The 16,368-nt window shown below is 45.7% G+C and overlaps 1 protein-coding gene across 2 annotated transcripts in view; it reads left to right on the forward strand.

Moving 5' to 3' along the window:
- Positions 1-16,368, forward strand: part of NRP2 (neuropilin 2) — a gene marked incomplete at its 3' end in the record, with an annotated part of 113,776 nt that overhangs the window by 30,508 nt on the left and 66,900 nt on the right. For both annotated transcript variants that reach the window (XM_080932923.1, XM_080932924.1), the window contains exons 3-7: positions 4,363-4,544; positions 10,473-10,703; positions 11,660-11,815; positions 13,407-13,576; positions 15,457-15,612. In XM_080932923.1, coding sequence (XP_080789049.1) covers positions 4,363-4,544; positions 10,473-10,703; positions 11,660-11,815; positions 13,407-13,576; positions 15,457-15,612 — 895 coding nt within the window. The remainder of the gene's footprint in view (positions 1-4,362; positions 4,545-10,472; positions 10,704-11,659; positions 11,816-13,406; positions 13,577-15,456; positions 15,613-16,368) is intronic.

A 16,368-nucleotide genomic window follows, 5' to 3' on the forward strand; every position in this document is an offset into this window, starting at 1 on the left:
CACAAGCTGTGTTCTGACAGGGAAGAAAGCACTCGGGGACCGTGTGTGCGAGAAAACAAGAACAAGGTATAGATGGCCGCCTCGGCTCAGGGGAAAAAATAAATAACTAAAGTAAGGAGAGGCAGTGTTAAGGCTTCGGAAGGAATTTTTTCATTTGAGAGAGATTATGAGTAATGAAATGCAAACACTATAGTTAATATGTCTGTTAGCTGTTTCATGTTGGCTTCTGGGAGGCAGTAATAGGCTGGGAGAGAGGGCAGCTTTCAAGTTATCCAGTTTCACTGTCCTTGGGGTGAAGCTCGAGTCTGCACCCCAGATTTCTTGATCAAACAAACACTGGAGATTCAAGGCTGAACGCAAAGCCTGCGTTTATTCCAAAGCCGCAAACTTCCTGAGCCTCCTCTGAGCCCTTCACAAATGAACCTGACAACACTCAAGTTTCTAAGGAGATCTACTCCAGCTGCAGCAAATCCCTAATAATAAAAAATTTCCCCAAATGACTCTGTCACACAGGAGGTAAATGAGACATTCTATATGAAGTCAGTGTGTCACTGGGAGTGTGCCCTTTATACCAAAAGCCCTTCTAGAAGGCCACATGGTTAAGTGGGACTTGTCCACAGGGTGTAGCCAGGACCCTAGAGGAAGAAAAATCTTGCGTGCCAACTTGTAACTCATGGTCTTGTCTCCCTCAAGCACATTTGTTTCAAAAACATCCAGTTTTCCTAAGTTTAAGGGAGACCTGGTTATTTGCTTCACAAAGAAATTCAGGCAGGAAGTGTGTGTGTGTGGGAGGGGTGTCCCCTTAACTAACAAGCCCAGAGACAGTGTGACTCAGTGGCTTAGAGGAACCTTTGTTCAAATGCACCGCCTTCACTAGGTGTGTATAGATGAAGTAAACATGGGTTTGTTGCTGGCCAGGTTACCAACGTAAAGTCACATATCAGGGTTTTTATTATATTTTAAAAATATTATTTACTGAGTATGATATCTGAAATACTATTTTTTTTTTGACATGCCGTGACTTATGTGTTTTACGTACTAAAGCTCAAATGAGATGGATGGTAAATCGATATTGAAAAAGAATCCACACCTATCAGCTAATTTTTATTTGTTTGTTTGGGTTTTTTGAGACAGAATACTGCATAGCCCAAACTGGCCTTGAACTCTGACCCTCCGCTTCAGTCCTCAAGAGACAGGATTTTGGCAAACACAGCTATGTGCATCCCGCTAAATCATAAGGATTGTTTTTCTCAGCATTTCTACTTTGAAAACTTCAGGACTATGGCTCTTTTTAAGAACTTACTCTTATTGAAGGAATGTGAACTTATAATAATAATTCAGATAGCAGAAGAAAACAAAGAAGGTGAAATTGCCCAGTTGGTGATATATCCTTGCTGGCATCTTAGATGTACTATTTTTTTTTTAACTTTGGTTATTTGGCTGCTTAGGCAAGAAAATTCATGTGTACATTTTAAGATGGACTTTAAAATCTGTTCGTTTTACATTAATAGTATATCATGAACTTTTTTCCTATAAAGCCAAAAAATCCAGACCTGCCACACTATTTTTCCGTAGCAGCTGAATACTTCATTTTATAAATATACCAGAATTGATTTGCTCGCCCTCTCCAGTTGGATTTTTCAGCATGATGCTATTTATAAGGGAAACATCTTCTCACTTTTCATATATGCTTCTTTAAAAACACTCATAACGATGCACAGACAACCTTACACCACTCTCTGATTGTTTTCTTAGGGGAAAAAAAATCCTAAAGTTCTGGCTTAAAGGCTATGAACTAATAACTGTCAAATTTTGCCAAAAAAAAAAAAAAAAAAAAGTACCTTCCAAACGTCTTAAGAGCCTACATCTTCACATTCACTGCATTACAAGTCCTGGATCTCTATTTCTTCAGAGAAGCACCATCTATGTGCATGGCTCAACCTCTTTGCCTCCAAAACAGATGTGAGAGAATTTGACAAACCAGTTGTCTTTCTTGGGCACAAACTGGGTGCCAGACACTGTAGTAACTCTTTATGCAGATGAGGCTCAGTCATGCAGAGCTCGGAACGGAAGAAGGATGCTCCTAGTATCCCTTTTACTGTTATGTCTTCATTTTCTTTTTTAAAAAAGTATTTATATTTATTGTGTGAGTGTGAGAGCACACACACACACACACACACACACACACACACACACGTACACAAACATGAAGGTGCTGGTGCCCCCATAGTTTATGTGTGAAGCCAGAATGCAAACTCGGGTATCAGCCTTTGCCTTCCCCCTTGTCTGGGACAGGGTCTGCCAGCCTGCAAGCTTCCAGGGCACCTCCTTATCTCCACCTCTGGTCTCACAACAGGGCAATGGGATTGCAGACGGACTCTACTGTATCCAGCCTGGCCTGGCTTCTGAGGCTTTTAGTCAGACCCTCATCTTGTCTAATAAGCACTTAACTTACCCTCCAAAACCCTCTCCTCAGCCCTCTTTCCTCTGAGTTTTAAGGCTCAGAAAGAGTTGAAGCTTACTTTTCTCAGTTCTCTCAAAAGTTTTTGAGTGGACATATCCACTAAATTTTATTTATCCACTTTATTTTACAAATGTGTATAGTCCGTGAGGAGTGAGGAGGGGCTGCCTGACTTGTGTGAACTCTCTTAAGCACACCAGGGCTCAGCTGACTGACTGCTAAGCAGTATTTAACTCAAGAGTGCAAGGGCGGAGGGGCTTTCCAGGGGGGGCGGGAGGGGATGGGGAATTTCCCCTCGAACCAAGTGTCTTTTCGCTTTTGCTTTGGAATTGAGGAAGCTTCCTTTCAAAGTTACTTCGATCTCCCACACTGAAAAATTCCAGCCCTAAACAGATCCCCACCCTACCCTGGGGCCTTCATAGTCTGGCTATCTCACCAGCGCTCCTAGAAGCCTGTATCACACCATCTCCAGATCTCTCCAGGGATCCAGGACCAGTAGCTCTTTTGGTTGCAGGAGCCCATCCCTTCAGGGCCTCAGGATAAACTACACTGATTAGCTTTCCTTTACACGCCTATTTATTCTGAAATGGCTGAGCGGTCTGAGATATGGCTCCCAGAGGTTGAAGTGAAGCCTCCGGCCTCTCTGACTTACTCCAACCACCTGTGCAGGCCGCCAGCTCCCACAGACCAGTGTGTCAAGAAGAGCTGGAGGCCACATCCCAGGGAGGGCTGGCTGCATCATCAACCTCTTTCCTTGCCCACAAGGAAGCAATTTCCTATGTGTTACTTATACAGGTTGGTGGAAAATTCAGAGAGGGAGAGGAGAGATGGGGAGATGGATGTTTTTTTGAAGAAACTGCTGTTTCTTCCTGTCTGGGAGGGAGTTTCCACTTCAGCTCTGTGATTTAAGTAGCAACTGGAAGCTCAGAAGGAGCGCAAACAGGATTATTTGTTGGGCATGCGCCCCAGCTGAAAGCAGTGTATCAGAAAGGAGAGGGTCTTCCTTTATTTTATTATTATTATTTTTTAATAAGTCTATGAACCTGGCCAAGGAAAACTGCAAGACGTCTACACTCCATGCCAGGACACTTGGCTCAGTTTGAAGGGAGCGTAGTTTGGGGGAGACCAAGTAGCCCTCACTCTTAAAAGGCTACTAGTTACAGGTATGCAGGCACAGTCCCCAAGGAGATGCTAGTCTTTGGGGGAAGTTTTTATTGCCTTATCTGATTTGGTACTGGTGCCTTTTGAAGTCCTGTTGACTAGACAGAGCCAGTGGGAACTTTGTAGGCGCATCTCAGGGAAGGAGGTGGAATCCAGATGAAGAGACTGCCAATTAAAAACAGGAGCAAGAGGGGATGGCCCAGGAGAAAACTAAACAGGCTAAGGGACAGGAGAACAAACACGACTGAATCGTCCCCAGGGTGCCAGTCCCTGACATGTAATTTTTCATCCCGTCTTCACGTCAGCATGTCGGAGCTGCTATTTTTCTCCTCCCGTTCCATTTGAAGACAGAGAAGCTAAAAGTATTTCACTGACTTGCTGTGACAGAGTTAAGGAGACACAACAATTTGGAGAGGTCACAATAGGAATTAAAAGGATGCTACTTCCACCTAAGGTGGCAAAACAAAACGATTCTCACTTTGAGATCCTGATGGAATGATGCAATTCCTAGTATGTGAACAAGAGATAAGGCTTCTTCCCATCCATGCGCTCATTCACTATAGCTTGAACAGAGCAACTTCCTGTGGCTGTGTTTGCCTGCATGCCAAAGCAAGTATGGAGCCCTTTGTTGGTCGGTCTGTAACACCTGAATGTCTATAAAAGACCAGGAAGAACCAAAAGAGGAGACTGATCTTCAGTCTCTTTTCTCAGCCGTGCTCTTTTTTGCTGTCCCCACCTAGGTATGACTTCATTGAGATTCGAGATGGGGACAGTGAGTCAGCTGACCTCCTGGGCAAGCACTGTGGGAACATCGCCCCGCCCACCATCATCTCTTCTGGCTCCGTGTTATACATCAAGTTCACGTCAGACTACGCCCGGCAGGGGGCAGGTTTCTCCCTACGCTATGAGATCTTCAAAACAGGTTAGTGGGGTCTACAGTAGAGGCCACCACAGATGGGTGTCTAAGGGGAAAAGGTGGAACATAGAGGGAAGCCCTGGTCAGTGGATGGCATCGGGTGTTGAGAGCTTCAGTCGTCTGGCCTGATTATGGTGGTGGGTGAAGAGACTCCTGAAGAGAGCCTGGGAGGGTCTGAGGAAATCTGGTAATGCCTTAATAATAAAAGGCAGATCAAGTGACCTCCAGTTTGAGAGAAAAGACGAAGCATCAGCATAGAGGAGGGCCCATGGGTTGTGATTATAAGAATATCTCTTGGAAGAATTGGGTTTTTGTGTTAAATCAAGCCTCTCCTCGTGGTTGAACTTGGTTGAACTTCATCCTAACCGCTTCATGGTTTAATGTTGTCTCTATTTGGAATTACATGGGGACAGAGAGGATATAATCTTTTCATTGTTTCCGGTTTCTAAAGATCTCACCAGGACCTTAGGATGGGGTCAGTCACTGCTTTTAAATTAAACTAGGATTCCTAGACATTCCTTCTGGGCAATCCATTTTACCACCCCTACACACTGAACTTCTGTTTCCCGTGTGCTAGGGAACCAGACACCCTGAAAAGCTACCGAAAATTAGTGGAAACCCGGGCAGAAAACACTTCTTTGAGTTGACTAGTGGGGCCCATGCATCTCATGAGGTGCTCTGGGTCTTTATGGACAGGACTAACTTCTGAAGCTCAGTAGAACAGTTCTCATCTGAAGGTGCTGCATTAGGGCCACACTTCCGTTCTTCAGAGATATGTCCTCTGTCCTGTGTCATTTCTCACTGTGGCCGAGGAAGGGATGGCCCTGATTGTCCCTCACCTTGCCCACACAGGGCAACCTTCCCTCAGAAGACTTGCCTTTGTATCTGAGTATTTTCTTTCTTTAGGAGCCTAACTTCTATAACTTCATTATGAAGTCTAATTCCAGGAGAAGTTGTTATCCTGTCATTGAGAAACCCAAGTCTGGCTCCTGTTCAGGACAAGGGGAAACTATTCAGAATGTAGCTTCTTCTTTTCATTAAACAGTTCTTGGAAGGAAGTGGTGGCTGTTGAACACACTTTTTATGTCCATTCTAAGTATTTGTTGGGAGTATCTGACCACCCAAATGAAAGAGTGTGGTCAGCAGTCAGAGTGGGGAACCTAAACTCTCAGAAGGCATAGACCTAAGATGGTCCATCTGCCATGCATCATCATGTTTCATGATAAACTCAGGAACTGATCTATGTGTCCTGGGCTGGGGCTGCTATGAGACCCCTGAATAACTAGATCCACGACTCTTTGAGTCCTAGCGCAAGATGCAGATCAGGGTACCGATGAACATCCTCTTCTAAGATGCAGATCAGGGTACGGATGAGCATCCTCTTCTAAGATGCAGATCAGGGTACCGATGAGCATCCTCTTCTAAGATGTAGATCAGGGTACCGATGAACATCCTCTTCTAAGATGCAGATCAGGGTACCGATGAGCATCCTCTTCTAAGATGTAGATCAGGGTACGGATGAGCATCCTCTTCTAAGATGTAGATCAGGGTACCGATGAACATCCTCTTCTAAGATGCAGATCAGGGTACGGATGAGCATCCTCTTCTAAGATGCAGATCAGGGTACCGATGAGCATCCTCTTCTAAGATGCAGGTCAGGGTACCGATGAGCATCCTCTTCTAAGATGTAGATCAGGGTACCGATGAGCATCCTCTTCTAAGAGTGCAAGAGAAAGAAGGAATGAGGCAGATTTCTTGTCCGTGGCTTGTGAGAGAGACAGTAGACAAACCCTCATAGCACAAATACACCATCTGTATTTCTGGTGACAACAAAAGGAAACGGTACTACAGAGTGTCATGTGAAGGCACAAGTCACTGTCACTGTATTGGAAATGCAACTGAAGAACACTGCAGCCTATCACCAAGGAGTCCCAGGTGCCAAAGCTGTTGCTCAGCTCAGCCACAGAAGGAAATCAGCCCATGCAAGACCTTCCAGGGGCCTTTAAGCGTCCCTCTGGTCTCACTGTTTATATCTCAAGGCTCCCCCAAGCATGGTACTACACTCTCCAGAAAGCCTCCGGAAAAGTGGATGTTAACGCTATCACTCACACAAGTTTGAAGGAGGGCATGAAAAGATAAAATGCACGAGAGAGATTCACGATGCAGCCTGCTGTTTAGATGACTTGCAGAAGTAAAATTTTAAATAAGGCAGCAAGTCTGTGAAGAGCAGAAAAAAGTAGTTCCCGCTAAGACAGGAAGGCGGCTTGACCCTAGAGCAATGAGGCAGCCCACTTTACGGACTGGGATTACCCCTGGAAGAGATACTCAAGTGAGTGACAGCCCCAAAGAGAGTTCAGGTCTCTTCATTTCCCCCTCACCCCGCAACACCAGGAAGAATAGATCTTGGTCTAGAAGTCAGCTCTATAAATACCATGGACAGGAATGCACAGAGAGTGAAAGTCAAAACCGAGGCGTTTGGAACGTATATATTCTTTAGGTAGGAGCCTTGCCTTGTGTCACTATTTCCATGGTTGCAGTCCTGTGAGAAAATACACAGTTTACAAAGTTTACATCAGCCACAGAACATGAAAGAAATGGGTGGACACGCTGGGGAAACCCAAACAAGCCTAGCGATGTTTGCCAGTCAGATTCATAAAAAGAGAGAGGGGAAACTGTAAACACAGATCTGCAAACAGCCCTACAGAAGGCTCTGGAAGCCTGGCTCTCTGCTGGTTCTGCTACAAAGTTACACTGCGAAACAAGTATCCTCAAGGCTGGGACAGAGAGAGCATATGGCTAGAATGGAAGGTCATGTCCAACCTAAAGGAAGGATAAAATATTGTATATTTCACCAGGCCGTGTCACCTGGAGAAGGGTAAGGCAAGAAAAAGTTGCAAACTGAGATGCCCTGAAGTTGCCGAACCTGGAACAGAATAAGAAAAGAAAATTAAAAAAAAAAAAAAAGTGAAAGGTGGGGGCAGGAAACATGATCAGTCGGAAGTGTGTGTTGCTATTCTGATGTTCGTTTAGCAGAAATTCAAAATCCAAATTTATTTCTCATTCTCATTCCTTGGTGGCACTTCTGAGAGTAAAATGGTGGGGCTTGTCCACAGATAGAAAGAGGCCCAGATCTCCAAGCCCCTAAGATAAAGGCCTGACATCGCCACCTGTGGTCAGGTCAAGCTTGACCCCAGACCCTTGCGTTTTCCTGTCTTTGGATTCTCCTTGGCTACCATGTTATAAATTATCTTGCATGCCAAAGCCCTTTGGGATGAAATCATTCACTACAGTCCAGCCCCCCAACTCCAGTTTTGTGTTGTTTTGTTGATTTATAAGACTGAGATTCACTCTGCAGCCCACATTGTCCTAGAGTTCAATACACAGCCCAGGCTTGCCAAAACTCACTGTGGTCCTCCTGCCTCAGTTTCCTGGGATTACAGGTCTGAGCCACCACACCGGTTCAGACCTCCAGAGTAATCTTGTCACTGAAGTGACATAAACATATGTCAGCTGGGAATTTAAAAGATGTCTGTCCTTTTAACATGTTGCAGGAAAGCATGATGAATTAGTCAGATTTCTGCAGGACTTGAATTCTGTCTCCATTGTCCCCAGGATCCCATTTTGACTTTGTATTTTTTTTCAGTTGCCATTCAGGTGCTTTGGCCATGGTAGGACTAGAGACAAATATATAATTTTAAAAGATGCCTGCTTTTTTTTTCTGCTTGCAAAGGATTACAACAATGTTTTCTCACCTCACGCAAAACCAGCCAGAGAATGTATCCATTTCTAACCATGTGTCAGACATGCACTGTTTTTTCTTTGTTATTTGCTTGGCCTTAAGTACTTTGAAAGATTCCTTCCAGTTAAATGCTAGACCTGGGGATCCTGAAACTGAACACTTTGGATCTCACATTCTCCAGGGCCCATATCAGACTCTACATGTCCATTGTTGAAGCACTTTGTTACCATGGATGACAAGGATCAAGGATTCTATCATAAATTCCCATCTCCCAAGGAGGTTCCGAGTCCCCATGCCTTCGAAAGGGTTGACAACAGAGCCAGCTCTAGGAGGGGACTCTCAGGAGGCTAACTCTCAAGTCAGTAGTGAACAGAGAGCTGATTTCCATCTGGCACTGTGTGAGGCTCCCTGTGTGCACCACGAAGGAATCTGCATAAACTCTAACCTTTTCAAAATTCTTCTTGGTCCCCTGAAGACCAGCCAGCTGGCCTGGCTTTCCTACATCACATCATCCCAGGCCACTGAGAAAGCCCCCAGGAATTTGCTTCCTGATGCTCAACAAAGCTGAGGAAAGGGGGGTACCCCAGCTCACCCCCCCATTCCCCAAGCTAGCTGCCCACTGGCAATGCTGGGACTTCCCTGCTGCCGCTGTGCAGAGAATAAAAGGCAAAGCCTCTGAGATGTGACCCCTAGAGCTCCAAATAACCCAGGAAGGGGTTCCTACTCCTGGTCCTCATTCTCCACGGAACCCAACAGAGAGGTCGTATTGATGGATATAGCTGCAGATGCTGGGAATTTTCTAGGCTGCCCCAGCTACAGAAAGTTACTTGCCCAACCCAAATACACATATACTTATTGGCATGGTCCCTTCTCCAAGTCAGATATTTGTAGCTTTCCAGAAAGTCATCATCTGTTAAAGAGACTTGCAGAGGGTCCCAGAGCCCCCTTTATAGGAGCCCCAGATAAAGATGTCGTTGTGGGCTAAGATGGGCATACTGATCATATTTTAGTGTGAAACCCAGAGGGCACTTCCTGCCAGCAGACACCTGGTTTATTGAGTATTTCTGTGTTGTTATTGTTGTTTTCTTCCTGCTCAGAGCATCTAATATCCCCTCCGTGAATCCTGCTTCCTTTACTTATTTTAAAATCCAAAATGTTGTCAGTAAAGACTACTAGAATGGCCAGCATCTGCATCCCCGTGATTCACCTGCACCCGGTCTTGCTCTTTGTGTTTGCTGGGTCTCTGCTGAGTTTAAACAAGGGCTCCTCAGCTGTGACTCCACCTCAAGGTCTGGGGTTGTGGCATCTGTAACCCTCCCACAGCTCCTGCTGCTGCCCAAGCTTGCAGCAGGCTGGAGTGTGTGTCTTGTTTTTATCAGGATACATCCCCAGAAAGCTCACCCAAGAGCTTCGGAGAGAAACAAGGCCATCCCCACCACAAAGGCACCAGAAGCCTTCCAAATGTCAATACACTGCTGCATTTTTCCAGACTCGCCACCCGAGCGGCCTTTAACAACCCCAACGCCCTACTGTGATCCACCGGCTAAAAACCACGATTGTTAATTGTCCTGCTACTACAGAGCAGGCCGTTTTAATACAGTCGGGACATGAATGAGGCTCGGGCTCCCCTTTGCCCCTCCCCTGAGGCACCTTGGAACTTGGAGGGAGAAGGGGCCCTTAGCTAGCTGGGTACAATAGAGGCTAGTGTTGAGGTCAGCAATAAATAAGGGATAACATTGTTTTCTCTGCTGGCAACCAGCAAGCCTTCCTTAAGGATTGAAATAACTTACATTCTGGAGTGAGCAGCTGAGTAATTGAGAAAGAAGACTCTGTTCCTCTTTCAAGATCTCTCTCTCTCTCTCTTACACACACACACACACACACACACACACCTTTTTACCTCTTACCCTCCAACTGTTGCTCTTATTCTAATATTCAAAGCGATCAGCTGAATCACCCTAATTTCTATCCCAAAGAGAGGTTGGCTTGAGGGCTTGAAACTTAGACAGGAAGGGTGTGTTGCTCCAATGGCCACTTGAGAAGAAATAAGACCTTGTGAGTTGGGGGACATAAATGTAAACATTTAAATAATCCAAAGGCAGACGAGACAACAGGGAAAGGTTACTCTCTAATGATCTCTCTCTCTCTCTCTCTCTCTCTCTCTCTCTCTCTCTCTCTCTCTCTCTGGCACACAGGCTCTGAAGATTGTTCCAAGAACTTTACAAGCCCCAATGGGACCATTGAGTCTCCAGGGTTTCCAGAGAAATATCCACACAATCTGGACTGCACCTTCACCATCTTGGCCAAACCCAGGATGGAAATCATCCTACAGTTCCTGACCTTTGACCTGGAGCATGACCCTCTACAAGTGGGGGAAGGAGACTGTAAATATGACTGGCTGGATATCTGGGATGGCATTCCACATGGTGAGTGAATGCTCAGCCTCAGCTCACTCTCTCCTTAGAAAGGTCAGGACCCTGGCCTAGGGAATAGTAGCACCCGAAGGGAACAGGTCTCCCCACTAAAATTAACCAATCAGGGTAACCCCTCATAGCTATACCCATAGGACCGTCTCTAAGGTGATTCTAAATTTCATCAACTTGACAACTGAGATTACCATCAGAGATTGCAATGTAGGCGATGTTCCTTTCTACACCAGGTGTTTAGGATCGAAGTTAATCAATTCCCATATGTTGTAAAAAAAATTAAAAATTAAAAGAAGAAAAAATTAAAGCCAGACTGACTGGACTTGAATCTCTCTGCTGTACAATCCAGCCCAAGTTATTGAACCTCTCAGTATCTCGGCTGTGAAATGACCTATTATTACTCGTATCACGATCCGTATTATTTTATCACTACGAATATAGTCACGGCTTTTGAAAAGTAATCATTTATGGCCAAGAGGAGCATGTATAGATCAGGTGAAGAACCAACACAGATCCTGTAATTAGTATTGGGGAAAAAAGAATTGTTCATCTTTGTGGTTGTTCTAAGCATCTTCTAATGTAAAGGATACAATTCATCTTGAGAAAAAGCATAAGATGTAGGCAGGCAAGCAGGGTTTGGTTCCCAGCTCTGCTCTTTTCTAGTATAGTAATATGAATGGAAAAAGGTCACCTGACCTTCTGAAACTCAATTTCTTCCTCCGTAGAGCAGATACTGTAATGATACCTTCTGGCCCATCTCTCAGGGGTGGAAGAACAGAACAAAGCCAGCTCAGGGAAAGCACTTTTTAACGTTCAGAGGAAATATCCCACATTATTCTCCAAGCACCCTTCAGTTTTTACATCAAGGCTTTGGCAGTGAGGTCCACCACTTTGTAAAGAGAGAAAACATTGACAGGGAGTTTGAGATTTCTCTACTCTTTGTCTCCTGTATCCAGTTGGTCCTCTGATTGGCAAGTACTGTGGGACGAAAACACCCTCCAAACTCCGCTCGTCCACTGGGATCCTCTCCTTGACCTTTCACACAGACATGGCAGTGGCCAAGGATGGCTTCTCCGCACGTTACTATTTGGTCCACCAAGAACCACCTGAAAGTGAGTTGACCATTTGGGAATCCCTATCCTGTCTTCTCATTAGGGACATGTATGGGTACAGGCTGACCTCTTCGGAGACAGTTGACAAGAATGCTGAAGACTTGGTGGTGTTACCCGAGTTCAAGGAAAGCCATGTTTTCCTTCCCGGCAAAGATGAATGGGAAAAGGCAATGTCCGTCTGGGGTCTCATGTCCTTGTGAGAACCAAACAAACACATAAACAAGTAAGAGTTGTTATTCCCAGAGAAAGCCACAGGACTGTCTTGAGCCTCCGTTCCCTCTTCCATCAATGGAAAAGTTTCGTGAGGATGTACATACGGTGTCTAAATTTCTCAGGTCTAGATTAGCTCCTCCATCTCCAGTTCTCAAAGGCCATTGCCAAAAACCAGCCATTCGTAACTCAACATTACATAACCTCTGTAGCTCCGAGTTTCCCTAGCTAGACCATGCAGTCTCATGACTTCCACTTCATACATGCAGGACATATGCTTTGGGGAACTTCCACTGAGTAGCAGGCCTTTGCAAAGAGCTGCGGTGAGCCCAGCTGTTGCGGAGCCTGCCACCCGAGCCACTGGTCTCCCATTCTGAGGCCCATTCTCAAGCCATCTGCTGCCAGCCCTGTGTTTCAGACTCACTGCCATGGCTGCTTAGAGACACAAATAATTTCCTTAAAGGGGGAAAATAAAAGCAAGCACTTTGAGACAACGAGAAGCGAGGAACTTCTGCTCACTACCCATGTAACTACAGATGCTGCAGCCCTGGCTGCCAGAAACGTGAACGGGCTCTGCTCTACCTGCTTATTTCCGTTTTCCCGTCAGAGTTCCCAAAGTGTGCGTGAGAAACCAGGCAGCAAGCTCTAGCTGGCTCAGTACATGGCCAGTGCAGCTACAGAGCTGGATAATAGGTTTGATACCTGATAAAGGTGGCCGGCTTTTATCAAACATGTCTTCTGCAAACACTGATCATTGTTTGCAGCAGCATCCATCTGAAGGACGGCACTTCTTCTGATGCGGTCAGAGACTCCCAGATCTGTTAGCCCAGACGGTTTGGTGTACGGGGAACTCACTGGGGTGTGCCTGTCCTCACGAAGAAGTTTCCCAAAGATGGGTGTTTATACTTCGGAGTGTCGGTCTTCCATGCCAGAAATCAGGAAACACTGGGCTGAAAGAGAGAGACATGCAAAAGTGCCTCCTGGGTGTGGGTTAATAAACCAGGCTTCCCACAATGGCTCAGCCCACCCAAATTGTCATGTTCACCTGTACCGAATGGCTGGTGCATCTGGCACCTCAAAGCATCCATAGCCCGCAGCACTCGTGTTTTAGATGGTATTTTTAATTTATATGATGATTCTTATTTATCTATCATCTCATTTCTTTTAGGTCCAATTTAGTTCCTTGAAGACCCAGAGGGGTTGTTAACTATGTGACTTAGTGTAGTTGTTTTTAAAATGTGAGCGGATAATTAGATCCAAAATGAGGGAGTGCCTGTAAGGACTTGTCCCTAGAAGGAAACAGTGTCTGAGGGGAGGGCCAGCAGTTTGATGTTAAGATGCCTAACTCTACCCTTTACCGATCTCCAACCCCCCTCCCCAGACTTTCAGTGCAATGTCCCTCTGGGAATGGAGTCTGGCCGGATTGCTAACGAGCAAATCAGTGCCTCATCCACCTTCTCTGATGGGAGGTGGACTCCTCAACAGAGCCGGCTCCATGGTGACGACAATGGCTGGACACCCAACTTGGATTCCAACAAGGAGTATCTCCAGGTGCTTACTCGGATACTGGCGGAGAGGGGTGTGGATGCGTGTGATGGTGGGATAGTGTGTGGCCCCTCAGCTAGAGTCAAAAGACGATGCTAAAAAAGAGAAGGCATGAGAAGTATACCCATCCATCCATCATCTGTCCAGTAAAGTGATGAGCGAGAAGACCACTCCCCCGCCTCCCCTATGCCCATTAGTGGGCCCGAGGAGAGCCTATTTGCCAGGATACTGTTTGCCCTATCCATATCCAAAGAATGTTCTATAAATAGTTTCAGATCTTCCTCATTCTTGGCACAGGGAGGCAGGCATCTGAGATGTGGGGAGAGCATTTTCCTGAAGGCAGGTTTGTTTGGGCGCTAGCTGAATGTGGCAACTTCTTCTGATCTCTGCTATCTGGAAGGAGCCTGCCAGGAAGGTTTTACACATAGCTATCAGAGAACACATGGGAAAATGTCACTACGGGGAACGAAACTCAAGTTACCCAGATGCTTGGCAGCGTGTTTTCAGACTATTGTTTGCAGTCTTCCTGAGCAAGTCTTGCAGCTCCTGTTGAGTAATCTTCCTGCAGTGCACAGGGGTCCAGTTCTGGTCCCCTGGGAATAAAGTAAACAGAAAGAACCAACTGCCTATTCTATACGAGGGGAGCATCTGCTTTTATGACACACACAGACAGCCTTGTGACCCACTGACAAGCCTGTCCCAGCTCTGATGTGACATAGTGACCTCTGCTCAAAGACAGATACTGCATTGCAGACATCAAGGAAGGGAAGGAAACCACTTAGAAACTCTAGGGAACCACGAAGACTCTGAGAACACAACTCTCAGGCCATTTGTCACAGTCTCCCCCCTCTGCTTCTCCAAAAATCCTTTCATCTTGCAAAGCTTCTAGAATGTTCTTTGCGGTTACAGTCTATTTTCTATATCCTTATGTTTGCCCCTTAATAGTCTGTTTTTCTTTATTGCTATCTACCTTTTTTTGTATACAAGAAGTTGTTGTGGATTTCTTTTGAATGTTTCATAATGCCGTGCTCACATTGAGTAGCCAATAAGTGCTCACTAAATTGACTTTCATCAGTTTGCACACAGTAACACACACAGAGACTGCCATTAAGAAAGACCATAGCCATCAGAGAAGCAACATCCAGTAATTTCCAAATGGGTTTGGCATTGTCAGAGGGGAGGTACCTCAACTGTTGGCTGTCCTCCTTGTAGAGTGAAAGGTCAGGACTTGGTGCATAAGCCTAATTACTTGGGCAGACTCTGCATACCCTTTGACCCCTCGGTGACCCCAGTGATTATAGACACAATGGAGTGAGTGAGGGAATAAAGGTTGAAAAGACAGCTGTGGATTGTCACTTCTGGGGCATTACAGTGGGTCGCACTGGAATAAAGTAAAGTTTTGCCTTTCCTTTAGGACAGCTCTGCCTTCATGGTCTGAAGCAGATCACAGGTTAATGAGAGGTCATAAGTCTAAGTATTCAGCAGTCAGAAGAAACCTGATATTATCCATTCATATTTGCAAGTGAATGAAAAATCGAAAGAAAGAAAGAGAGAGAGAGAGAGAGAGAGAGAGGGAGGGAGGGAGGGAGGGAGGGAGGGAGAGAGAGAGAGAGGAAAGAAAGAAAGAAAGAAAGAAAGAAAGAAAGAAAGAAAGAAAGAAGAAAGAAAGAAAGAAAGAGAAAGAAAATTAAGTTCCAGTTTTCAAGGAAAAATGCCCATGATGGTAAGAACTAGTTGACTTTAACTGTCCGGCAGGATTACTTGCCTACACGGTTACACGTACACACCCAGGTTTGTGTGCTTAGAAATACAACCGTACCCTTTGCAGACTAGGTCAGATATTATTAAGAATAGTGGTCCCCTTACTCTCTGGCTTCTCTTCCCAGGTGGACCTGCGCTTCCTAACCATACTCACAGCCATTGCAACACAGGGAGCCATTTCCAGGGAGACCCAGAAAGGCTACTACGTCAAATCATACAAGCTGGAGGTCAGCACAAATGGTGAAGATTGGATGGTCTACCGACATGGCAAAAACCACAAGGTAGGTAGGCTTACCCAAGAAGGTGCAGGGCCTTCAGGTTGTCTCCGTGCTGGGGAAGAGCCATTGTTTCATAAGGAGGCAAGGGATACGCTGGCCTTGATATTTTACTTTTTCATGTTAAAGTGATTGGGAAACTCCATTTCTCCAGCAGCCTAGCTGCTGTTGCGTTTTGCTCAACTGAGGGGGAAGAAGGAGGGAGACTTAAAGAGCATTACCTGACTGTTAATGAAGGAGAAAATGTCTACCTCATCCCTGCCATCCCACACCTTGCAGGACTCATTGAGCATTTATGGCTTGAGTCTCTTCCCCATGCTGGATTAACAATCACAAAGCGACATGAAATGCCAGTGGAGGAGTTACTGAGGTCTGGTAATAAAAGGATACAAACCCTAAGAGGGAGTCCCAGTGTCCCTGAGAAGAACCGGGACAATAAGTAACAAGAAGAAATCTCGGTTTGTCGGGATTGGGATCCGGATTGGCCGTCATGATTACTGGGGAAGTACTGAATCCTCTCGGCCAGTACCTTCAGTGTCTGCAGCTCCCAGACATGGGGTCCATGTGGGCGAGGCGAGGCTTTTGTCATATGAGTGTCTGGCACTTGGCACTCTTAAAAACACGTGGCATTCTGTTTCTGCAGCTGGCAGTGAGCTGCACTTGGCAGATGGAGGGCTCGGTAGAGATGTTCTGTCTTTACCTGAGTGGGGACAGGTGCCTCTGTGATGGGAACACAGCTCAAGGTGATCCCTGAAAGCCCTG

Source organism: Micromys minutus, assembly GCF_963924665.1.
Source record: "Micromys minutus genome assembly, chromosome: 19".
Lineage (NCBI taxonomy): Eukaryota > Metazoa > Chordata > Mammalia > Rodentia > Muridae > Micromys > Micromys minutus.